This window comes from Trichechus manatus, unplaced genomic scaffold (genome assembly GCF_000243295.1).
Source record: "Trichechus manatus latirostris isolate Lorelei unplaced genomic scaffold, TriManLat1.0 scaffold00002, whole genome shotgun sequence".
In the NCBI taxonomy this organism is placed as follows: Eukaryota; Metazoa; Chordata; class Mammalia; order Sirenia; family Trichechidae; genus Trichechus; species Trichechus manatus.
This window is the reverse complement of record NW_004443938.1, coordinates 29,984,397-30,011,807: the sequence shown is the minus strand read 5'-3', so window position 1 is coordinate 30,011,807 and position 27,411 is coordinate 29,984,397. Positions and strand designations below refer to the sequence as shown.

Below are 27,411 nucleotides of genomic sequence, written 5' to 3'. Positions count from 1 at the left end.
GTCTTAAAAGCTTGCAAGCGGCCATCTAAGATGCATCATTTGGTCCCAACCACCTGGAGTAAAGGAGAATGAAGAACACCAAAGACACAAGGGAAGTATTAGCCCAAGAAACAGAAGGGGCCACATAAACCAGAGACCTCATCAGCCTGAGACCAGAACAAGTAGATGGTGCCTGGCTACCACCAATGACCGCCCTGACAGGGAACACAACAGAGAGTCCCTGATGGAGCGGCAGAAAGATGGGGTGCAGAACTCAGATTCTAGTAAGAAGACCAGACTTAATGGTTTGATTGAGACTGGAGGTACCCCGGAAATCATGGCCTCTGGATTCTCTATCAGCCCAGAACTAAAACTATTTCCGAGGCCAACTCTTCAGACAGGGATTGGACTGGACTGTGGGATATAAAGTGATACTCGTGAGGAGTGTGCCTCTTAGCTCAAGTAGATACGAGAGACCAAAGGGGCAGCTTCTGTCCAGAGGTGAGATGGGAAGCCAGAGAGGGTTAGGAGCTGGTTGAATGGACATGGGGAATCAGGGACGGAAAGGAGGAGTGTGCTGTGGCAGAATGGGGTGAGCAATTAGGGTTGCATAACAATGTATGTATAAAATTTTGTATGAGAGACTAACTTGAAATGTAAACTTAATTTAAACTACAACAATAAAAAAAAACAAAAGTGAATGACTTGCCCAAGATGGGTTAGAATCTGACAATGTAATATTTATGGTAGAGCATATATGCAAATAGAAAAGCACATTATTAGAGGTCAAGGCTAAAGCAGAAAAGTAAAACAAATTAGTGCCTTTTCAGTTTTTTATTTCAAAGTTTCTAGGAAGTGAATACTTGAATTAAAAAATATTGGTAAATATATATTTAGTGAATAAAGGGAAATGTAGCCTCTTACCCTTATTCAACAAACTTTATATAGGGAAATGCATTTATCATCATTATGATTTTAATCTTACTGCTAAACTAAGAATATTAAAACAAATTATGAGGTAAAATATGCTAAATGTCAACTAACCTCCTTTGCCACGGGAGGTTAAGGTTAGGAGTGTCATGAAAGTTAAGCTGTACCATAATCACATCTACAGGACACACACTGAACCGGCGCCAAGGAAGAGGGATAAATCACCTTTCACCCCTAACATCTGAAATGACATTGTGCTGGCTGAGACCTTAGACACTGCAAAGAAACACATTACTCATCTTTTGGAAGTCATTTCGTGCCATTGGAAAGCAATTTTCCAAAGGGCACCTTGGTAGTATGAAAAGAGGATCAAGAAGTTTCCATGGATAGCCATAAACCCTTCAGGACCCCAGCCCAGCAGTCAGCTGGCTATGTCTGCATGACAACAGAACACAGTAGCTGTTCAGAGATTTGGACTCTGGCTTGATAGGAAGCTCAGAGGCAATCTAGCCCAATTTTGTCAAAAATCGGTTCCCTGGAGCATGTGACCTCTTTGCAAACACCTGGTTTAACTAATTCCTGACTGATTTTCCCACTAACACTCCATGTCTTCATGGGCCTGTTATGGAGACACCAATCACTCTTCATTTCTACCCACCTGAGTTCTGTCCCTCATCCCTGCCATTGTCTATATGTGCAATCTTCCCTTTCCCTGTGTCTCTGGATTTCTATCATCCCTAATAATTTTTAGAGTAAGAAACGGTCAACTCTGGCCATTTGTCAGAATGTATTGATATAAGCCTGCTGAAAGTGTCAGTGGCCTTTTGTTGATACAGAACTCATTAGGAGATGAGGACCAAAGCCTTTTTAAAAAATGTTTTCCCTACTAGGCTCCTTGGATATGACTTTAGAGCTGTAAAAGAATGACAGTATATGCTGTCCTGAATTTTACTGTATTTAGCATTCATTTTCATATCCAAGAGAAACTTTCTGGTAATTTTTTTTCAGCATTCAATAATCAGGCTAAAGATCTGAGAATATCAATTTGGCTACTTAGTTTACATCTGCCTTAGAAAACTGCATAGTATTGCCAGACTCAAGCAAAGGGAATGAGTTCTCTGTGGGAGCCAGATTGCTAGCCAAAGGATTGATGTTAAGTTATTGTTTTTTTCTTTTTGTAAGTAATAGTTAAATAACCTGTACAAAGACGAAGACTAAACACAAGCCCATACAATCTACAGTGAATATAATACCAATACTTAGATATAGGTCTTTTTTTTTTTTTTTTTTTTTTATAACATGCTAGTTGAATGTGTTTTGGGATGAGTGAAAGGAGTAGATATCAGAAATCAAACCCAACTACTTGAGACTTTTCAGAATGTTTCTCACCCTTACATTTAGAACACCCTCTTAGATGTCACTTCACCGTCTTCCTTCACCATATTCACTGAACCAGCCTTAGCCTGTGTACTTCTCTAGGAGGATTTGGCAAAGTGGAGTTTATTACACATGCTTCGCTAATAATACCTATAGGCAAGCTCACTGCCCCACATAGTTACAACCGTCTTCCCCCATCACAGTTGGAAAGTATTATTTATTTTTAAATGAGAAAATTTCAAAATGTACTCAGAATTAAAACATCATGAACTCATATCTTGGTCTTAAAAAAAAAAAAAGGTGCATATACCTGTGGTTAGTGAAAGATGCTTCTTTCACTAAGAATTCAGAGATGAGTGAGCTGAGATAGGAGACAGTAGGAATCTGTTTCTTTAAAGTGTGTTTAAGGTTTTTCTTATTGTCGTTGTGGCATGGTACCTGCATTTATATAGGTGAAATAAAGAATCTTGGCAGTTATCAAGCTGAAGAAACTATTGCTAAGGAACTTTGACTTGGATTCCTCAGAGTGGTGGTTTTTTAGGATAAAATTCACCAGAAAAGGACTATTGTGAGCTCTGTTTTGTGAAATAGAAAGATTTCATGAAGCTAACACTACTCTGTTGAGATGAAGTAAAACCTTTAGCTGTGAATTCAATTGCTTGGGTTGTTTTAGCTTCCAAAGTTTATGGGGCAATGTTCCCTACTCCTTGATCAGTTAAATAAAGCTGTACCATGAAGATCGTAGTCCCGGGTAACAGCTTAAAGCCCTTTCCAGAAAGATAGAAGAACATAATTTTCCATGGTGCCCTAGTGGTTCCTTGGTTCCTTTTCCAAGAAGCCCTAGTGGTGCAGTGGTTAAGCACTCAGCTGCTAACCTAAAGGTCGGCTGTTTGAACTCACCAGCTACTCCTTGGGAGAAAGTTGTAGCAGTCTGTTTCCCTGAAGATTACAGCCTTAGAAACCCTATGGGGCAATTCTCCTCTGTCCTATAAGGTCACTATGAGTCAGAATCAACTCGATGGCAATGGGTTTTATGAATAAACTTTTTGAAACCTGGTGGTATGGTTGATATGAAGGTTCTCAAAGGAAAATAATTTGATACAAAGAGAGCAGAGATGGGGTGGGAAATAAGACAAATTCCTTTGGATGTCAATGTAGAATTCTAAAGTTTTGATTTTAGTTCTCCTCCTGGCACCAAAATCTGTTATTAGATGGGGGAACAAAACCTCAAAACTTAAGAAAGATAGCCTTCAGTTTTCTCATTTTAGCCTCCTGATGCCTTTGGCCCTCTCGCTACTCTTTCTTGAAGTGTTTAGAATTTCTTTCCATCATGTTCATGTGTGCCATTCCACATTTCCATGGCTGAACTCTGAAAGGGATATTTTATTTTTTTATTGTGCTTTAGGTGAAAGTTTATGGAGCAAATTAGTTTCTCATTAAATACACAAATTATTTTGTGACATTGGTTGCCAACCCCACGATGTGTCAACACCTCCCCCCCTTCTGAACCTCGGGTTCCCCATTTCCATTAGTCCAGCTTTCCTGTCCCTCCCTGCCTTCTCGTCTTTGCTTTTGGACTGGTGTGCCCATTTAGTCTCATATACATGATTGATCTATGTGTGTTATTGTTTGTTTTATGGGCCTGTCAAATCTTTGGCTGAAAGGTGAACTCCAGGAGTGATTTCAGTACTGAGTTAAAAGAGTGTCTGGGAGCCATACTCTTGAGGTTTCTCCAGTCTCTGCCAGACCAGCAAGTCTGGTCTTTTTTTGTGAGTTTGAATTTTGTTCTACATTTTTCTCCTGCTCTGTCCAGGACCTTCTATTGTGATATCTATCCGAGTAGTTGGTGGTGGCAGCTGGGCACCATCTAGTTGTTCTGGACTCAGTCCAGTGGAGGCTGTGGTAGTTGTGGTCCATTAGTCTTTTAGATAATCTTTCCCTTGTGTCTTTGGTTTTCTTCATTCCCCTTTGCTCCAGACAGGGTGGGACTAATAGATGTATCTTAGATGGCCGCTCATGAGCTCTTAAGACCCCAGATGCTACTCACCAAAGTCAGATGTAGAACATTTTCTTTATAAACTACATTATGCCAGTTGAACTAGATGTCCCCCAAGACCATGATCCCCAGCTCTTAGCTCAGTAGCTCAGTCCATCAGGGGGTTGAGATGTGTCTGTGAAGCTTCTATGACTTTGCTGTGGTCAGATTGTACTGACTTCCCTATAAAAGGGACATTTTATCCTAAAAGGATTTTAATACAATATTTATTGCCAGACTAACTTAAATTCATCTTTTAAAAAAAAAAGGCTAGCTAAAACAAATAGTAAAATAACCTATTATGAAAATTCTATTCTTATTTAAAATGGAAAAATATCTCAGGGCTAAAGAATTTGTATAATATCTTGGATTTTAAAAATATATTCATTACTAAGAATTCTGATTTCTTGTGCTTATTATCTAATTTTATCCCATTTATTCATACTAGGAGATGGAGCATTTAAATGACTTCTCCTTTATCACATAATTTTAGAGGCGATAGATTTTTTTAATCCAATTTATATACCATTGTCAGTTACACTTGCTAAAGAAGACAAAGTAAAGTATTATAATGAAATGTGCAGACATCTGGAGTTAGAAATCCAAAGAGAAGAACACACTTGGCATTTCTCAAGCTGAAAGAACTGAAGAAAAAATTCAAGCCTTGAGTTGCAGTATCGAAGGATTCTATGGGCAAAATACTGAACAATGCAGGAAGCATCAAAAGAAGATGGAAGGAATACAGAGTCATTCTACTAAAAAGAACTGGTTGGCATTCATCCATTTCAGGAGGTACCATACGATCAAGAACCAATGGTATTGAAGGAAGAAGTCCAAGCTGCACTGTGAAGGCGTTGGTGAAAAACGAGGCTCCAGGAATTGACGGAATACCAATTGAGATGTTTCCACAAATGTGAGTGCTGAAGTGCTCACTCCTCTATGCCAGGAAAGTCTTGAAAGCAGGAATGCAAACAGATACTTGTACAATAGTGTTCATTGCAGTATTAATTACAATAACCAAAAGAAACAACCCAGGTGTCTGTCAACAACAGATCAATGAAGAAACAAAATATGATATATACCTACAATGGAATATTTATCAGTCGTAAATAAAAATGAAGTTCTGATACATGTTATGACATGGATTAACCTTGAAAACATGCTGAGTGAAATAAATCAGACACAAAAGGACAAATATTATATGATCTCACATACATGAAATATCTAGAATAGACAAGTACATAGAGACCAAAGTAGATTAATGGTTACCAGGGGCTGAAGGGAGGCTGGAATGGGGTTATTTCATAATGGGTATTAAGTTTCTGTTTCGGGTGATGAAAATGTTTTGGAAATTGAGAGTGGTGATGGTTGCATAACACACTGAATGTAATTAATGTTACTGAATTGTATGCTTAAAAATGGTTAAAATGGCAAATTTTATGTTTATATATTTTTACACAATAAAATCAAAATAATAATTTAAAACCTCTCCTTTATATAGACATACTACTTAGACATAGTATATCACCAAGGAAGTACCTCAACAATTTGCTTATGTATTTTTCAGAAACTTTTGCCTTAAGTGTATTTTCATTATATTCCTACCACCCCTTAATTTATGTTCTATTGATTTCTCTTGTTCTTAACTCCTCATCCCCAAACACATTTAATGTGTTAAAGTGTTCAATTATCTCATGTACAGTAGAGGAGTGGTTAATCGTGGTTATATTCATCACTTAACAAAAATTCATTGAGTTCCTCTTATGCACTGCTGTTGGGAATGTAAAATGGCACAACCACTTTGGACAATGATACAGTGCTTCCTTAAAAACCTAGAAATAGAAATGCCATACGATCCAGCAGTCCCACTCCTGGGAATATACCTAGAGAAATAAGAACTGTCACACAACTAGACATATGCATACCCGGCTTCATTCCAGTACTATTCACAATAGCAAAAAGATGGAAACAACCTAAATGCCCATCAACAGATGAATGGATAAACAAATTATGGTACATGCACACAATGGAATACTACGCAATGCTAAAGAACAATAAGGAATATGTGAAACATCTCACAACATGGAAGAATCTGGAAGGCATTATGCTGAGTGAAATGTCAGTCACAAAATAACAAATATTGCATGAGACCACTATTATAAGAACTCAAGAAAAGGTTTACACACAGAAAAAAGCATTCTTTGATGGTTACGAGGGTGGGGAAGGATGCGGAAGGGAAATCACTAACTAGATAGTAGACACGTGTCAATTTCGATGAAGGGAAAGAGAACACACAATATACGGAAAGTCAGCACAACTGGACCAAAACAAAAGCATAGATGTTTCCTAGACACATCCAGACACTTTGAGGGACTGAGTAGCTGGGACTGGGGCCTGGTGACCATAGTCTCTGGGGACATCTAGGTCAATTGACATAACATAGTTTATAAAGAAAATGTTCTACATCCCACTTTGGTGAGTAGAGTCTGGGGTCTTAAAAGCCTGTGAGCGGCCGTCTGAGATACATCCATTGGTCCCATTCCACCCAGAGCAAAGGAGAATGAAGAAATCCAAAGACACCAGGAAAATACTAGCCCAAAGGACTAAAGGACCACATGAACCAGAGACTCCACCAGCCTGAGACCAGAAGAACTAGATAGTGCCTGGCTACCACCAACGACTGCCCTGACAGGGATCACAACAGACAGGCCCAGACAGAGCAGGAGAAAAATGTAGAACAGAATCCAGATTCACGTAAAAAGACCAGAAGTACAGGTCTGACAGAGACTAAAGGAACCCCTGAAACTATGGCTCCTGGACACTCTGCTAACTCAGAACCGAAACCATTCTTGAAACCCACTTTTCAGACAAAGATTAGACAGGCCTATAAAAGAAATAACGCATGTAAGGAACATGCTTTTTAGTTCAATTAAATATACGAGACCACCTGTCCAAAAGCAGGATGAGAAGGCAGGAAGGGACAGGAACTGGATGAATGGACCCAGGGAACCCAGGGTGGAAAGGGGGAGTGTGCTGTCACATTGTGGGGATTGCACCCAATGTCACAAAACAATATGTGTATAAATTTTTTGAATGAGAAATTAACTTGAGCTGTAAACTTTCACCCAAAGCACAATTAAAAACAAAAATTGAGTTCAGCTTTTATCCTGGCATTGTTCTGGTACTGGCTAACACAGCGTTGAATAGACAAACATACCTGTTATCTTATTACCTGCCATAATAATCCCGGTTCTCTTATTACTGGGTATAATAAATTTAGTAGCTTATTACCTACTAGCAAGACACTGTCAAGCAAACCAATGAATGAATGTATAAGGAATACAAGAGTATCAGGTACTGATTAGTACTGTGAAGAAAATAGGTATATGAAAGAGAGTGACTGGAGGCTAAAAATAAACAAAATTAATGCTCAATGATGGCCTCTCTGAGGAGTTAGCAATTGATCTGAGACCTGAATGACAGTAGGAACCTATTACGGAAAGATCAAAGGAAAAGCATCAGAGAGGTATTAGACAGGAATAAGCATATGTTGAGAAGCAGAACAAGGGCAAGTGTGGTTTGAGGGTAGTGATGAAGAGGACTTCTGTTTAAGACTCTGGGGTTTGAGATACTATTGAGAGGAGATACCGCCAAGTGAAGACATCCTGTAAGTTCCAATCTTGGTGGTGGGGAGGGTAAGAGGGAGTGTGGATGAATATGAAATTCAGCATATGGTACTTATACTGTGTGACTGCATGAGATTAGAACCCAGTGGAACAGTGTAGTTCTAGAAGACTTGGGAAGCCAGGACTGAGCACGCGGACATGTCAACATTTAAGAGTAAAGCACAGGTATCTATTAAGGAGACCAACAAGAAATTCTGATCAAATTTGGAAAAAAATGGTGGAAAAAATGTATTTCAAGAATGAGGCAATAGCCGACTGTGTTGAGTGCTGCTGAGAAAGGTCTAGTAAAATTGGAATGGAAAATTGAGTTAGCAATATGGGAGTCATTGATCGTCACAAGAGCAATTGTGGCCTATTTGTGAGTGAGTTGAGAAAACAACAAGAAGTGGAGACAGCAAAAATGAACCATTTCAAAAGTTTTATTGGAAAAGGAAATGGAGAAGTTGGAGCTTGAAGAAGATCAGAGGTTGAGGGAAGAATTTTTGGTTTGTATTTCAAAGACAGTCACTAGAATATGCTTGTAAGGTAATGGGAATAACCAAGAATAGAGGAATAGAGGGAGAAATTAATGAGGTAGCAAGGAGACAGTTAAATTGCAGAAGCAAAATCCTTGAAAAGTTAAAATGGGTTGGCTTCCAAAGCACAAGTGATAACTCCAAAGCACAGGGAGTGATCATAATATGGAAATATTTCTGTGTTAAAATGCTGGAAAACTAAAGCAGGTCAGGAAGTAAATATATTAGATGGAGCCACATGCATTTGTTGTCTTTCATCCATTTTTGTCCTACAATAATACCAGTTTTCTCTGGCTCAACCTGGGACAGCATGATTACAACCATAATAAAACATATGCATAAAGTAGCTTAGAATACACAAATTGAAAATAGATGATCAGCTTACAAGTGTTTTCATTTTTCTCTTCTAAATTGTATGTTTTTACATAATTTTAAAACATATAAGGAAAATGGTTAATGCTTTCTGAATTGGATACTGTTTATTTCAGCTTGAATTTTATGTTAAGTCATTGTGAATGCTGAGCAGAACAGGCAAAGACAGAATCAGATCCATGTAATTATTTGTAATCATTATGGTTCTGTTTGAGCCTTTGTAATCTGTTTTAAAGGATCAAAACTTCTGCTACATAATGTAAGATTCATTTTCTTAAGCCATTTGTTTCTTAGTGATTCATATGTAAAAATTTTAAAATGAATCCATGTAGTGTATAAGATTTATCTTTAAAAATGGATCAGTTGACTTGAATATTTATATCTTCCTTTGCCACAGGCTTATTTATATTTATCTTCCATTGTGCTATGAAAGAGAATGTTCAGAAACAGTGGAGGCGACATCTCTGTTGTGGGAGATTTCGGTTAGCGGACAACTCAGGTAAAGTACATATGTTGTTCATTTGTTTTTGTATGTAAAAGTACTATGAAACTTATGCCATGTGGTTTTTTATCATTAGAGCAATTTAGTCCCAACAGTAGCAAGTTATAAAGTTGGAGCATGTAAAGATGCTTGTTGAAATCTTAGAATATTAGAACTGGGAGAGATCTGAAGACTTTAGACCCAGCCCTCGTATTGTGCAGAGGAGACACATGAATTCCAAATAGGTTAAATGACTTCCCATGGTTTTATGTCTCATTTAGCACCTCAGATTTCTAGAGGTTCCACTATACCATACTCATGTTTTCAAAGTTTTGAGCTTCCCCGATTGCTGTACTAGGCAGAGAGATTTTTCTGTGTAAAAAATACCTTAAGAAAAAATATTACTTCTCTTTTATTTATTTATTTACTTTTTGCTTTCACTGGCTACTTTTTTTTAATCATAGTGATTTTTTTTTTACTGTTAAAGTGGAATTTTAAACAACATATAAAAACAAACCTGCTGCCATTGAGTCTATTCCAATTCATAGCAACCCTGCAGGATTTCCAAGGCTATAAATCTCTAGGGAAGCAGACTGCTACATCTTTCTCCCGTGGAGCTGCTGGTGGTTTCAAACTGCCAACCTTTCAGTTAGCAGTTGATTGCTGTAACCACTGTGCCAGTAGGGCTCCCAACAACATATATTCAGGGTCAAAGTCAGAAATTTATCTGTTTCTTCAGTTTATCATATTGTTTCTATGTCAGTCTCTTCTTTGAGCCATTGCCAGCATATCAGAAAATCAAATGCTGCAGATAAGTTACTTAAATAATGCAGTGATGTTGCTTCAAAGCAGAGCATATTACCCATAAAACAGACTGTTGGCGAGCTATGTCATTTCTTTCAGACTGGAGTAAGACAGCTACCAATATCATCAAGAAAAGTTCTGATAATCTAGGAAAATCTTTGTCTTCAAGCTCCATTGGTTCCAACTCAACCTACCTTACATCCAAATCTAAATCCAGTTCTACCACCTATTTCAAGAGGAATAGCCACACAGGTGAGTCATTCTGGCCATGGTAAAGATGTTCTCTGATTCCAATTACATTTTCATTGGGAAGATTGGCATATCTTGGAGTTTGATGGATCACAGTGCCCAACAGGGTGCTTATTTTAGATTTATGAAAATCAAAGTCTATTTCAAGACTTTATCCAGCACCTTTGTGAATATTTTGTCTATTTGCAGCCAAGTCTATATCATCAACTCTGAATGTTATTGTAACATCATCGTTTGATACCAAGCTCAATTTTCTGCAAAAATTGTAGAATTTTTGTTTAAAAGTTCTGTCTTTTTATTTTAAAATATAGAGACCGTGAGTTTCCAGTTATTTCAGACTAGCATGAAAGATACTTGACAAATCGTCATAGGAACAGGGAGAAACATCATCCAGGGCATATGTTACATTTAAGACTTATGTTCTTAACCATTGGGTGCTGTTATTGGCAGTTGCTCTTTAAATCACTGATTAAATATGAAAGAATAGAGAACATAATATTTGGAAAGTGGTACAGCCTTTGTTCCTCTCCTGTTTTCTCTTGTTAATTTACTATGACTACAAGTTCTGACACTGAGCATGTGTATGAACAATACCGACAACAACGTGGAAATAAAGAATTTTTTTTGCAGTACTTGCTAGCCACTGAGTGGTGTGAAAAGGTGTAATCTTTTAATAACTTCAAAGAAAAATAATAGAATCACTACTTTCAAATTCTAAACAAATTTCTAACAGACAACTGTCTACATTTAGCATGTGGCACTTTCCTAATTAAAAATTCTTTGAAAAGAAAAATGGAAATTAAAAAAAAAATTATAGCTATTAAATAGGAGCAGAGGTGAATGGCACATAAAAGGTTAATATTTGATGTTTTGGAAACAGAGAGTGAGGAGTGTGGTGTGTAATATATCTGTAAATGTCCAAATTGCGAACACTTGAATTATAGATGACCCTCATGTACATTTGAATTCTTATACACAACCTACCTTACACCACTTCCTCTGCCTTGTTACTGGAGTGGCCATTCCCTGGTCTTCACGATGGCGCTGTGGAAAAAAGTCTGAGTGTTTAGAGAGTTTGTTAATTCTGAAATTAATTAAAGAAAGATCTGAAACTTGGAGCAGCTTAGGACAGCAGTTCTTAGTTTCTTGGAGTCAAGGGTATTTTTAGGAATGGAAAGAAAGCTATAAACTTCCTTCCAGAATAAGGCACAGCCTCTCAGTCATGCACACAAACAGTTTTACCAAAAATTCAGAGCTCTGTATACCCTTGTTTAAGGATACCTGATGTAAGAAAATTGATGACAGGTACCTTATTCTAATCTACAGTAGTCACCTACTTGGTAGTTCTCCAGCACAAAATACCCTTTTCTTATAATACATGATTTTTTTTTTTTTTTTACTTAATCAAACTTAAAATCAGATACTCATTTTGCCTCATTATCAGTCAATTATAAATGAATAGGAATTAGACTGATTGAATTGTTTTCTTCTTAACACAATAGAGAATAACTAGCCAGAAGAAATGCTGCTATTAAATGGGGGAGAGAAGATAGCAAGGTAGATAATTTGGAATGTGGGGAACTTTGGAATTATTAAGAAAAGAAAATTGACTAGAAAATAAGAGGAGATTCAGAAACTGAGGTACCAAAGGTTAACTTTGCTAGTTCAAAGTGATTTTTTTAAGAACATATGTTTGTTTTTGTTTCCCATATAACAAACACTTGGGGCTAGATGGATTCTTTTCAGCTAGAGTAAGGATATAACCAGCTATATGACTTTACTTCTTTGGGATAATAAATTATGGTTTTCAGTCTTCTGATTTCCCAGTGGCCTTCTGGTACTCATCAGTTCTCAGTCGGGCTGCTGGTGTATTTGGAACCCCGCAGGGTATGCAAAAAGTCACTGCATATCATGAATATCTAGTTGGTATATTTCTTGGAATTGATCTAGACATTCATATGTTTATGGTGTAGATAATGTCTTCTAAGAGCATTCCTTCAACAAATGTGGATCATCCAGGTAAACTTTCATTACTTTTTGGAATGCATGAATTTTTGCAAGGTAAAGAGAATATTTGCATGGATTAAGCTAAGAATCTTGCTGCACCAGGGAAATTGCTTTTTCTTTGTGATGTGATATTTCTAAGCTAGCACAATGACATTCCTGCATTGAATTGGAATTTCTGAAATTGCAAATGGTAATGTGCTGTGCTGGCTCTTGTCTGCATGGGGTGTCTGCAAGCTGCTCCTTCTAGGAAATGTACCATGCTCTGGAGTTAGTTGGGTCACATGTCAGGTAAAATAACAACAGAAAGGAGTATTTGAGAGAAGGTTTGTTATAGAAAGGAAGTGAAATTCTATACTTTCCATTGCTGTTATGGGTTACTGGATATGTCATGGTACATTCATAGAAGTCATAAAAGATAAATTGTCAATTCCAAGCCTGCTTTTTGAGGATTTTTATCTGCTTGAAATTTTAGCATAGGTCAAATAATAGTTCATTTCCCTAGCCCCTGGTTTTCATTATTCCAGATATAAGCAAAATCAGTATTACTCATAATTTAATGTCTACTGAGAAGACTGGGAATGCCATATATATTGAAATACAGCCCCTGTTCAGACTGTTACTTTATTAGACTGTGAAGACTCATAAAATTGGATCATATCTATGAAATGGAGCTGGTCAAAATCTCTGAAAGTACATGCCCCTGGAGATTGTCCAGAAGATGAATGAATATATCATTGAAGTTCTTCTGAGGATATGTGGTTTTTTAAAAATATGAAACATGAATTGTTCACTGTTGGGATTTAAGTCATCAGAAAAATCCCCAAAAGAAAACCAATGGCTAGTGAATATATGAACTGGAAGAAAGTACAGAATTGATCAGCTTGCTGGGAGCCGAGTGGGGAGGGAGCTTTATATTCTGCACCCCTGAGCCTTCTCAGCAGCACAGGGACATAATCATTCTACCATGTTTCAGTCTGCCCATTATTTCCATTCCATGAATCATCATCTGTTCCTCTCTCTTGCTGCTTTTAGTGTGGGATGAGAGCACCATTTTCTATTTTAGTCCTCATTTTATATTTAGTGTCTACTCCAACACAAGGCAACAGCTGGACAACTAAAATAGCTTCCAAAGACAACAGATATAATGTTGATGGTTTTAACCAATTATTGATGGATTTTTAATGTTATATCACATACGAGGTCCAACTTATTCAAAACATAAAAAGCCTGGACTGAACATTGCAATTTTGGAGCCATGGTTCCTTAAATCATCTTTTCAGGATGGAGTTTTCTGCCTCTTCTGTACTGAATAGAGAGCATATAACTGTGGGAGACTGAGTACTTTGTCGGAGGTCATATTGGCTCTGTCATCAGTGTGAAATCTCTGCTTAATCTTAGGGTAGAATTTTCCTCCAGAGTGTTGGGAGAAGAAGGGGGGAAGGTACTTACAAGATACTCCTGTAGGGGATATGAAGACAACCATTTGTATTTATAGATAATGGAGCTTGAGCAAATTTCAGAGCACTATCTGAGCCAATTTTAGAAAGCCTTGGGGTCTAGAAAAATACCATTTAATTATATGGTACTGAAAAATTTAGAACAGAAATTTAAAATACTGCAGTCTATTTCTATATATAAATTGCTCTGATATTATTGCTGTCTGCAGTAATATCATTCTGAGACTGTAGCATAGTTCATAACACAAATATATTTATATTAAAAATGTTCTTGGTGAAGAGCATTTTGATTTCTGTAATTTAAAAAATAATTTTAAAAATACCTTTTTGTTATATTCCAATCATTTCACAAGCTAAAAACCATGGGGGAATATGTTCAAATTAGCCTTTCATGTTTTTTTTCATTCACTTTTATTCTCCAGAACCCTTTAAATTTTAGTTTTATAAAAAAATGTATTATGAAAATGTCAAGCATATATAAAAGTAAAGAAGATAGTATAATTAATCACCTTGTGCCCATCAGCTCTTATAAACCCATCCCCTTCTTCCCTATATTATTTTGAAAACATATCTCAGACATCATGTTATTGCTTCCATAAGTTTTTGAGACTTTTAATTCATTCTGTAATCTGTCACCTCTTCTTTTGAGTCATTTGCCAAATATATTTTGAAGCAACTTTCTGATTTTTTTAATTCATTGACTCTTTGAAAAATTCCATTTACAAAAACATTTCTTAAAACAAACCCCAACATAAATTACTAGGAGGCATATTAACATTCAGTGAATATTAGGAATGCACTTTGAAGATGAAAAACATGAAATTTTAGTGCTGCATATTGCCAACCTGAGAAAGAACCAGAGCTTCATTTCCTTTGTGTACTTCTCTAATGGAAAAATAAAAGTGTTCAGCTTGGCATGTCACCAGCTCATCACACATGTCACCAGCTCATCTTGCAGCTTAATTTTTTGTATCCTTTCTTGCAGACAGTGCATCCATGGAAAAGTCCACATCAAAACTGACCCATGCTGATGGAGAACAAACATCAATCATCCCTGTCCATCACGTCATTGATAAGGTCAAGGATTATTGCAGTGCTCATTCAGATAACTTCTATAAAAATATTATCATGTCAGACACCTTCAGCCACAGCACAAAGTTTTAGTATCTTTACTATAAAGAAAAGGAACTAGTCTGTAGAAATGTGGCGATCTGTATGCAGTGACAAAACAATGGGCAGATATAAATATACTATTACCTAGGTAACTGCATGTATATGAGGAACATTTTTGTTAAGAAGGCATTTGTGAAATGCAAAATTCACCTGCTCAGTGTATTTCTTTCATGGGGAAATGTTTTACCATTTCTAAAACCGTCATCCAGACAGAAATGTGACTCAGCTGCAAGGAATATGAGTTTTTTAAATATATATATATACATATATAACTGAATCAGATTAATCAGAACTCAGAGGGGAAACATTAAAATCAGAGGACAAGGGAGAGGTAAAGGTAAAATTGACCCTAGGTTAGAGCTCATTCATCCCTCACCTAATAGCTAGGTTTGGTTGTAGCTATTTTCTCCATCATCTTTCTCAACAATAAAAAGCACACTAATATTTATAACTATTTTGGATATCCACAAGTCCCATCCCAGTACTGGTTTCTATTATTGCAGTAACATTTTCTCTTCTTCAATGAAATTTCAACCACATGGAGAAAAGCATGTTTAATGTCTGACCCAAAAATTAAAAAAAGGTGTTTTTTTTTTATCATACCAAATTCTGAACATTCTGGACCATAGCTGCTTAAGAAAGAAACTGTTCCCAAAACCTTGGCCTAGATAAAATGAGGCAATATAAATTTCTAATATTTAATTTATCCTTTTTATGCGTTAAAGATACCCAAGACACCAGGCTTAAGGATCATCATTAATTAGGATTTAATCCTATACATTTGAGTCAAGCCTAAGGTTGATGTTCCATCAATGTGGCTCTCCTAATAGTTATATAAGAATGAATTTGTTCCACCTCTGCTCTGGCTTCTTCAATGTATATTGAGCCTGCAGGCTCATGAGAGGAAGGAGAATTTCCATCAGGCCTGCCATGTACAGTACTCTCTCCCTTTTAGGAGATACAGTCATTGAGGTTTTATGGTCCTGTTCTTGCTAAAACATTTTCAATCACATAAATAAAAAGCCTCTTTCTTCCCCTTTTCAAGAGTTTTGTTCCAAGAAATATAAACTGAGACATATAGGTGATTAATCATAATCAAAATAAGTCAAACATGTGAGCCTACAATTACTGTTCTAAAATTTAATTGTACATAAGTCTTCTGAATATATTCTGTAAGAGCCTGAGGAGGTCTGGCTAGATAGATGGTGTGTTATTTATGGTTTTGGCTGCTGCACACAAGCCGTGCATAATAGTAAGCAGCTTACCTAGCTCTCAAACTGTCCTGAGTAATGCATTCTTGCTCGTGAATGTTTAGGAGATCACATTTTAATTTTTCTTAAATAATGGAGTTGTATCCAATCTCTTAGAAATCTATCTCAGTAGAAGCTCTATGTTTGCTCTGGGAAACATCTGGCTCTGGAAAGTAAGCAGTGTAAGTGATGAAAAGATGAGACATGCTGGTCAGCCAATCTGCTTAAAGGCAGAGGCCAGAGCTGAGCACCTAGAGGCCTTTCCCTCTGCATAGAAAGTTAGCTCTCAGTATGAGACATAAGAGAGCTTCCAGGCTATGCAGCAAGTCAAGGGGCCTCTCACTTATCCATCATGAAGCTATTTGCCAGGCTTGGAGGAAAGATGAGGTGATGTGGTGGTGAGTTTTTATTACCACACCGTTTTGCAGTAGTCTGGAACACCACCACTGAAGACATGAGCATTGCCCAGCTTGGTTTTAACAGGGGAGGGTCGTATTCAGAAGAAGAGGAGAGTAAATCTTAAAGTCTCTAAGGTTCACTGTAGTAGAGCCCGATCCTTTTCTATAGACATATATTAACAGGCTACTTATTCTGGCAGAGGTTGCATGTAGATGAAAATTAGTCGTAAATATTCGCTGAATATTTATATACTTTACCCCAAACCTTAGAGGTATATGATAGAATTTAATTAGCTTTCTACTGTGAGATTTATGCCCAAAAGTGCTTACTTAGTTGATAGTAATTAAGGCATAACTTCAAAAATGAGTTTGCTTTTGGTTTCTAATCATACTCCCCCAGATGTGGGAAAACTTTTTTTTCATATTTGATGACTGTGTCAGCTCAGCTTTGGAAATTTTTAGTATCCAGGTGAGGAAAAATGAAGAATCAACTGGATAGAAACGTTTGCAAATGGATGTAGAAGTCAACCAAATTCTACCTTCAGTTCCAAATAAGCAGCTTTCATCTGCATTTAGGACATGAATTTAGTGGAGAAGCCAACATTTAGTGTAACCTAACTTTGAGAATAATATAAATTCAAAGAGTTTTTTTTTAATTTTGTTTTTTGTTTTTTTAAACTACGTTGTGTTAGAGTCTTAGTCTAAGATCTTGAGATATTCTTCTTTCTTGTTACCATGGCTTGCAATGTATATTTTCTTCGTCCATTGTTGGCATAAACTCATTTGTACATATTTATTTATTTGTGTTTGTAAGTGTCAACTTGTTTCATATCTCAGCTTTATGTCACCTGGCTTTCTTATTTCAATTAACTTTCTATTGGAGAAACTGTATATATTTTTCTGAGTACTTTGTGAAATAGTTTTCTGTAGCAATATCTTTGAATATGATGAATAAAAATGACTGTGAGTGCAAATTAGAATTAGTAGTAATAAGCTACTATAGCTGATTTGCCATTTAACTTAAATGGAAAATGTTTTTCAAATAAATACTTGTGTTGTTCATGTTCCAAACTATTAAATTCCTTTATGAGTGAATGTTGTTATTTCTGACTCTTCAGTAGGAAAAGATTATTTGACAACTGGAAAATAACCTGCCACCAATTAAGTTAGTGACGGGACTACTTTGCCAAAACACTAGGAATAAATATATTACAAAAATCCAGTTCACAGGAGATTAATGCATCTTGAGGTTTTTAGATTTTTTTATTGTGACTGATGCAAAGCCAAGCTCTGTGGGAGATTAAAAGTAATGCAGGTTTCTTTTTTGGGAAGTCTTCAGCATCCTAAAAAGGGAACCAAATCAGTAACATTATGTAGAAATTAGGACCTGCAATGTTTTTCTCACATTTGTGGTAGCTATTTTCATTGTTGGAGGCTTAAATTTGATAGCATTTAGCCAAATTCATTTGCATGATTAGAACAGAACCTCCCCTTCTTCCTTTACTGTGGTTAATTAGGTTAATTCCTTACTTCAGAAAGCCAAGGCCCCATTTGGCTCACAGCCCTAATCAGCAAAGTGTATGCCCAGTGCTAAGTTGTGAGGCGCTTTGGCCAGGCACCGCTGAGCCAACCTCCACAACTCCTGGCCAAGCCATGCTAAGAAAACAGACAAGTAGTTGCTTAGGGGCTCATCTACAGTATTTATGGGCAGGTTACTTCAGAAAACATTGAGAGCGGCCTTGGGGAATAGTTGGGAAACACTTGTTTGATCTGCAGGCTAACGTGTTTATAGTATTTCTGAAATCTGAAGGAATTGGGCTTTATAAATACAGTGTCTTGGAAGCACTTCTGTATTTTCAGTTGAATAACATTCCACTTCTCTCATATAAAGGCGTCAAATTTATCTACCTCTCACTCTCACTCTCTCCCCTCCCTACCCCAACCTCCCTCCTTTTCTCACTTCTCACCTCTTTTCCTATCTCCCTTCTTTTCTCTTTCCCTCCTTCTCACCTTCCCTCTTCATTTCTAGGAAGAATGATTAAAGTAACACTTTTCTTTGAGAAAAATAATGTGAATATGCAAATGTTTGCATTTATGTTCTATAACCCATTGCTGTTGAGTCGATTCTGACTAGCCTGTCCAAAAAAAAAAAAACGTAAAAGACATGACGTTTTATTACCACAGGCAGCTCTAACTTAAATTGAGTAATTAGGACTTGACAGAAAAAATATCAAATTCTTAAATATGTTTGAGGACCAGACACTTTCTATTTCCTATCTCATGTAATTTTCACCACAGTTCTGTGAGGAAATACTTATATTGTAATTTTTCATTTGGGGAAACTGGTGATTAATGATGGTAAATAACTTGCCTGGGGTCACAGAAAAAGAAAATGCAGGAATCAAATACAAGTCCATCTGATTCTTGTGTTCATTCTTCTACATCAACGTACCTAGCTGCTTTCAGAGAGCCTACAGCCTTGTGAAAGAAGAGAATCCAAGGACAGAATAATGCTGCGAGATACTTCCAGAGCTTCAGAGGTAGGCTCTGGACTAGAAAGACATGAGTCATAATCTGGTCTTTGAGGTTCTGATAGGGCTCTTTTGAGGGTAAGGAAAGTCATTCAAGGCAGAGAGGTTGGAAAGTCCAAGGCCTATAAACCAAACCACACCTATTGCCATCAAGTGGATTCTGACTCATAGCGACCCTATGGGACAGAGTAGAACTGTCCAGTAGGGTTTTCAAGGAGTGGCTGGTGGATTCAAACTGCCAACCTTTTGGTTAGCAGCCTGAGCTTTTAACCACTGTGCCACCAGGGCTCCAAAGTCCAGGGCGGTGAGTAGAAAATAGTTGAAGTTGACCTGACATCAGGGTATGGAAGAGTGGTTGTAGAGAGGGGCAAGGAGCCTTGAATTTCAGGCTAAGCAGTTGTCATTGAGTCGACTCCAGCTCATGGCGACCCCATATGTATCAGAGTAGAACTGTGCTCCATAGGGTTTTCAATGGCTGATTTTTCAAAAATAGATTGCCAGGCCTTTTTTCCAAGGCACCTCTGGGTGAACTCTAACCTCCAGCCTTTTTGACTTTGTAGCTGAATGCATTGACCATTTGCACCACACAGGCTCTAAGAAGGCATAAGAGTTTCTGGGCAGAGAAGGAACCATATCCAAGTTGGGCTTTAGGAAGGTGATTCTGATAGAATAATTAGAAGGAAAGGGGACTGGACTCAGGGAGAAACTTTTACAAGTAGAGGCCCCAAATCAGTTCATTAAAATATTTTTATTGGCTGTGTTTTGAAAAGTCATAACCAAACAATATTCTAAATTCTCAAACCATATTGGTTGAGAATTTATTTAAACACCTGTGAATAAATGGGTAATGAATAATTTCAGACATACTCCAAAATCTTTAGACTCTTTCTAATAGAGTCAAGAGATTTTGGAGTATGTCTGAAATTATTCTTGTTGGACTTGGCTTATTTTCATTCTGAGTTAGTTAAAATGATTTTGATAAATTTAGGATGTCAGTTAGAAGAAAATAGGTGACGTTGTTAGGTGCCATCCAGTCGGTTCTGACTGATAGGGACCCCATGTACAACAGAATGAAACAGTTCCTGGTCCTCTGCCATCCTCAAAATCATTGGTATATTTGAGACCACTGTTGCAGCCACTGTGTCAATCCATCTCATTGAGGGTCCTCCTCTTTTTCACTGACCCTCTACTTTACAAGGAGCCCTGGTGGCACAATGGTTAAGAGCTCAGCTGCTAACCGAAAGGTCAGCTGTTCAAATCCACCAGCTACTCCTTGGAAACCCTATGGGGCAGTTTTGCTCTGTCCTATAAGGATGCTATTAGTCAGAACTGACTCAACAGCATGTAATAACAACAGCTACATTACCAAGCATGATGTCCCTCTCCAGGAACTGGTCCTTCCCAATAACATGTCCAGAGTACATAAGATGAAGTCTCACCATCCTCGCTTCCAAGGAGCACTTTGGCTGTACTTCTTCCAAGATAGATTTGTTCATTCTTGTATTCAGTATTCTTTGCCAATAGCATAATTCAAAGGCATCAATTCTTCTTCAGTCTTCCTTATCCATTATCCAGGTTTTGCATGCATATGAGGCAATTGAAAATACCATGACTTGGGTCAGGTGCACCTTAGTCTTCAAGGTGACATCTTTGCTTTTTAACACTTTAAAAGAGGTCTTTTGTAGCAAATTTGCCCAATGCAGTACATCATTCGATTTCTTTTCTTTCTTTTTTTTTTTTTTTTGGCTTTAGTGTTGTTTTATAGGCCTGTCTAATCTGAAAAGTGGGCTTCAGGAATGGTTTCAGTTCTGGGTTAACGAAGTGCCCAGGGACCATAGTCTCGGGGGTTCCTCCAGTCTCTGTCAGACTAGTCATTGTTCAATTTCTTGACTGCTGCTTCTGTGGGTATTGATTGTGAATCCAGGTAAAATGAAATTCTTGACAATATTTTCTCCGTTTATCATGATGTTGCTTATTGATCCAGTTGTGAGGATTTTTGTTCTTTATGTTGACATGCAACCCATACCGAAGGCTATAGTCTTTGATCTTCATCAATGAGTGCATCCAGTCCTCTTTGCTTTCAGCAAGCAAGGTTGTGTCATCTGCATATCACAGGTTGTTAATAGTATTCCACCAATCCTGATTCCACGTTCTTCTTCATATAGTCCAGCTTCTCAAATTATTTGCTCAGCATACAGACTGAATAAGTGTGGTGAAAGGATACAACTCGAATGCACACCTTTCCTGATTTTTAACTGTGAAGTATCCCTTATTCTGTTTGAACGAGTGCCTCTTGGTCTATGTACAGGTTCTGCACGAGCCCAAGTGTTCTAGGATTCTCATTCTTCAAAGTGTTATCCATAATTTGTTATGATCTACACTGTTGAATGCCTTTGCATAGTCAATAAAACACAGGTGAACATCTTTCTGGTATTCTCTGCTTTCAGCCAAGATCCATCTGCCATCAGCAGTGATATCCCCTGTTCCATGTCCTCTTCTGAATCTGGCTTGAATTTCTGGCAGTTCCATGTTGATGTACTGCTGCAACCATTAAAATAGGTGATATTCTCATTAAATATAGTTTAATATTGATATTTCTGTGGTCTAGATCACACTGGGTAAGAAATTAACCGAACAAGATAAAGAGTGTAAGTACTCTAGGAGCAAAAGAAGGACCTCTAGAGCATTGTTATATTTCCCTGCTTCATCATCCTGAGGCTCAATCAAGTACACTAGGTGACTACAACCCAGTAAATAGAAAATGGGGAGTTGCAAATCTAAAACGAGGAGCCTTCCTACAGGAAGTTCACCAACTAGTGGATCTGACAGATCTCACACATTTGAAACTATTAAACTCAAAAAATAATTGGTGTATCTGGAAATAGCTGAAATTTAACGATTGCTGCCAAATTAGAGCTAATGCTTTGTCTAGCATTAACACTTAACAGCAATAAATATTATTAAGTGCCTACAGTGTCTAGAGCACAGATACTTCACACCTTGATTTTGTGTGTGTTTGTTTTCTACTGAAGAGTATTGTTAATATTAAGATCAGATGGACTGGGTTATGTTTATATTTGTCAAGTTCATAGGCGATAGCATACTGCTAGCTGCGTAACAGGTACTCCATTAACGTTTTTTGAAATGAATTGTAATTTGTAGTTTATCTGGTCCACTTTCAGTTTATATTTTAGAAAAGCAAATCTCAAAGTTCTTTGAATTTTAGTGGGTTTGTAAGAACATGGACTAGAAATACAAAGCAAAACGAGGAAAAAAAAATACTATTAGCATTGTGTGGTTGAAGACCATTTACCCCAATTGTGCTATGTCAACTTACATGATGCAGACAATGGGATAAGAACAAAAAGGCTTCCATTTGCTTGGGGAGAGCATGTCCTCAGTTCTTAAAGCTGCATCATATCCCAAGGCACCACATCTGGATGCTGTTGAATGATTCTACAGCTGCAGCAAGTTCTCCATTGAAAGATCTGAATAGCATACTTCTGTTGCCACCATTGAAAGATCTGAATAGCATGCTTCTGTTGCCACCTGCCATATTCACAGAAATCCAGGATGGCTAGAGAATCTGACTTGAATGCTGCGTAACTAGGAACAATACCAAGCTCACCCTAGCGGACTGCTAACAAGCACCATCCCACCACTTTTGGGCACAGGCGTGACAAACACCGAGTACAAGACACCAGTTGCGGTCAAGTCACTTCTGACTCATAGTGATCATGTGTCTGTCAGAGTAGAACTGTGCTTCATCATGTTTTCAGTGGCTGATTTTTCAGGAAGTAGATCCCCAGCCAGGCCTTCCTTCTGAGGTGCCTCTGGTTGGACTCAAACAGCCAATCTTTTCGGTTAGCCACAGGGCATTAACTATTTGTGTCACTTGTACTACCTTCAGCCAGAGATTTTAAAAATAAACAGTGATGTTTAGAGATTAACTGGGAATTTTAATTATCCATATTTTTCTCTGTCCACTTCATTTATGTAAAATCAAAAAACGTTTTAGAAACCATCCCAAGTTAAGCAATTGACATAGCTATGCAAAAACATTTCAAAATTATTTCTTTGCATCCTTCATTCGATAAATTCATCAGTTTCCTTGAATGACTGTTAGGTTGTGAGGACTGTTGTAATTTCAGAACAAGAATGCAACATTCACTAGACTTGCTTTGTGTGCGCTTGTGTTAAATCTGTTTTTGTTCTGGTTAACTTATTGCAATTAAAGAAATAATCTGAGGTCCCAATCGGCGTATTAGCCTGGGTTTTATTGCTGTCTATTAGTTTCTACAAGTCAGATATCCGTCTTAGAGCCTGAAGCAAATCTGTATTAAACTGTAGTTCTGTTCATTAGTAAAGATAAGAAGAACTAGAGGAAGTTCTCATATAGAATTACTGTTGTTCAAGATTTAAAAAGGTGGATTGATTCCGTTTTCCTAAAGCCAACGGTTCTCTCACTCTGAAAGAGTCAGATAATATAGAAGAAAGGTCACTGGAATAATTTTTTAGGAAATATTTATTTGGCTGGTAATGGTTTATGCTGTTGGACTTTAGTATGTCACTTATCTGCTCTGGGCCTCAGTGTATTTATCTTTAAAATAGGGAGGCTGATTAAGAGCGAAAGTATTTTTTAACTCTATACTTCTGCCTTTTTTATAAAATATAAAAATGCTGGTAGTTTCCATTTAAACACAGAATCCAAAAATCTAAACGCTAAATGCCAAGCAAGACACTCGATCTTGTTCAACCTGAATTTCTCAAGGGAATACATGTATTCTATATCCTTTTTCTTTCTAAAATAACTGCCTTTTTTATATGCATGTTTAATGTTCTCAGGGCATGAAGCATGTCTTCTAAGGATAAAAGAGAAGATGTTTCCAGAAGTAAAGCAATACTCATTCTGAAAATCAGAGATAAAACCCATCTTCTTGTAGAATTAATGATCCCCTCAACATGGGTACAAAAATCCCATTTCTCCTCCTCGGCTGTACGTTACAACACCGTCTACAGTTCACAGAGGGGAAAGAAGAAAACAGATCAGCAGGAACCATGAAGACAGCGAACAAAATAGATTTGATAGTTGTCAAGAATTGTCCTCAGAGGTGCAATATGGGAACACTTGCTGAGCGAATGAGAAAGGCAAAAGCAATAGGCTCCACTTAGTAAAGGTGTGTGGATATGCCCCGTAGCAGAGGCCAGGCCTTACCCTGGGATGCCAGGTTTGCATTCGAATTAGAGGAAGCTGCGTGCATGGACATTAAGAGCATTAACAGCACAGTTCTTAGCATGGAATGATTGCCAAAGATCAAAGAAGTACTTTAAAAAGATACCATTTCATATGATTCCCTTTCAACGGCCCTGAGAAATCTTGTTCTATGTTGTATCAAACATGAGTTCCCAGACGTCATGACAATGGGGAATCTATGGCAATGCAACTCTGTGGAGCAGAGGCGAGGGATGCTTGGATGACTTAGGAGCCAGTACAGTTGCTAGTTTAGATCTTTAGAAGAAAACAAAACCATATATGTTTATTGAGAACAGAAATTGTCAATACCTTGATAAGTCCACTTCTAGACCTGGGGTGGTGCAAACGGTAAATGCCCTCAGCTGCTAATAACTGAAAGTTTGGTGATTTGAGTCCACCCATGGGAGCCTCAGAAGAGAGACCTGGCAATCTACTTCTGAAAAGTCAGCCATTGAAAACTCTGTGGAGCACAGTTCATCTCTGACACATGGGGTTGCCATGAGTCAAAATCGACTTGACAGCAACTGGTTAGTTAACATTTTAACCTGAAAGTAGTGAAGATCATTTCTTCATAATTTTTGGTCATGAACTATAAGGTCTCTGTGTGTGTGTGTGTGTGTGTGTGTGTGTGTGTGTGTGTGTGTGTGTGCGTGCAGTGTTTTTGTTGTTTTTATTGTTTTTGTTTATATTACTCAGAATTGTAAAAAGGCCATTTTCTTCTCAGGAACAATTTCAAGCCAGTACTCCAAACATAAAAGTTAGAAAATATTTTACGAGATCTTTGCCACATTCAGAAAAATCAGTTTGTAGTTATGAAATGGTTGTTTTTCCTTTTTCCTTATCCACAAAAGCTGTAAGGGATTGCCAACATGGTTGTGGCTTTCATTCTTCCAAATAATTCCCAGTTCACTTGGATTTGTTTTTTCTTCAAAGAATCTTTTTTCTAATACTTATTCTGCTATTTCCTATTTTATTTGCTTAATAAAAGCACTTGAAGTTTGGAAAGCATTGCCTCCCTTAATCCTTGAGTTAAAATGTGTCCATCTCTCACTTGTTAGCATGCGTTGGGGATGAAAGTAGCCACGGTATGGGCCTCTCTTTGTCAGTTGCCCCTTTTCACCCACCAATCTAATCTGTGTGAGGGTGACTCCCAGGGCTTCTAAAAGCGTCCTGATGTCATTATGATGTACAAAGTTTGCCTTCTCCATAGTCACAACAAAGTGCAGGACAAGCCCACCATATTCTAATCCCCTCTCTAAACTCTTGTTAGTGCACACGACTATAACTCCAGGGTGGGGGTAGGAAGGGAACCAGAATCCAGTGTTTCCTGAATTATAGTAGTGTTATTTCCTAAAATTCATGAAAATGAGCTGTTGGGTTTCATGGAACATTCCTTCTCTTAAAAGTTCCTCCACATTGTTCAGGCATTTGGAAGTGGTCTGCTTGAGGGCCTGGAAGGCAAATTTATGTATTTAAATATATATATACATACACATTATATAGCATAACATATATACTCTATATAACATTTTTTCTAATATAGATGCATCTACCTTCATCAGAATCTCTGGGTCGTGCAAATGGTTAACACGCTTGGCTGCTAACCGAAAGATGGTAGGTTCGAATCCACCAAAAGAGGTGCCATGGAAGAAAGGCCTAGTTATCTGCTTATGAAAAATTAGCCACTAAAAACCCTATGGAACACAGTTGTACTCTGACACATGGGTCATGATGAGTCGGAATTGACTCAACAGCATCTGGTTTAATGACTAGAGAGAGACATTGTGCAAGACACATTTCCCAGGGTGGAGTGAGATTAGTCACTTCATACATCTCTTCCCATTCTTGGTCCCACCTAGGGTCAGGACACTTTGGAAGGTGAACACTTTTTTAGCACTTCCTAGAGCTTAAAAGGGACAGTGCTAGCGCATGTCTTTGGAAACTGACTCTAAAAGGCTAGCATAATGGAAGTGGAAGGAAGCCATATGGCCCTGCCACCAAATCCTAAATTCACTAGGCCCTATTTCTTCTTTCCATTATCTTTCCATCATTTTAATCACAGGGAACTTTCCATAAGTCAAGGATAGTGATATTAAAATGCCATTAATTTTAAATAAAAACATTAGTAATATTGATGATCCCTTATGTGGAATTTGCTTAAATCAGAGGATGGTAGTATGATGTGGAGACAGCAAAGGATATTTTTTATTAGCAAAAAAAATTTTAAAAAAATTACAATTAAAAAAAATATATATTTGAGGGTTTCCAACTGTCACTGGGAAGTATCTTAATCTAAGCCTCAGTTTTCTTATCTGTAAAATGAGGATGATGGATATGATGATGATGATGAGCTAACTCACATGATTGTGAAGATCAATTGAGATAATATATGGGAAAATATTTTATAAATGATAAAGTATCATGGCCTGGATTAGTATTACCATTTTCTATTAGGTCAAATTCTCAGTTATAGAATCATGGGCCACTCTCTAGGCCCTCTTACCATGACTGTTGAAATTGCAATTATTAAAGAAGGCATTACTCATACCTACATGAAGTTACTAGCTTTTTACACAAGAGTCTGAACTTAACCTTGGTGAGGGAGGGAGGAGGGACTTCAACCTAGTGAGTCTGTGGCCCTAACATATATACTATTTCCTTCTGGGAATATGCTGAAGTTCACACTGGAGAATCCTTCAGCTTCAGGCAAGCACACCCTTTGTTTTCCTTTTATAGGAGAGTCAGGCCTCTCTGTATTTGTTGCCACACTCTCAGAAAATTCTTAGATTTTACCTTCTGTCTGCCTAGGTGAAACAAAAAGCAGAAATGTGTGTTTTCACCAGCTTTTGCTATTCCTGGTGAAAAGTGGTGTCTGTGATGCCGGAGACAAACTTGTGTCCTCAAAGCCCAGGC

At 37.5% G+C, this 27,411-nt stretch overlaps 1 protein-coding gene across 4 annotated transcripts in view; it reads left to right on the top strand.

The window, feature by feature from the left end:
• The window catches only part of ADGRG6 (adhesion G protein-coupled receptor G6), a 157,437-nt gene that overhangs the window by 123,932 nt on the left and 6,094 nt on the right, over positions 1 to 27,411 (top strand). For 2 of the 4 annotated variants that reach the window (XM_023729619.1, XM_023729625.1), the window contains exons 23-25: positions 9,292 to 9,393; positions 10,279 to 10,431; positions 14,878 to 14,969. In XM_023729619.1, coding sequence (XP_023585387.1) covers positions 9,292 to 9,393; positions 10,279 to 10,431; positions 14,878 to 14,969 — 347 coding nt within the window. Of the gene's footprint in view, positions 1 to 9,291; positions 9,394 to 10,278; positions 10,432 to 14,877; positions 15,792 to 19,169; positions 19,322 to 27,411 lie in introns of those variants that run through there. The other 2 variants (XM_023729607.1, XM_023729612.1) reach the window with 2 other exon arrangements.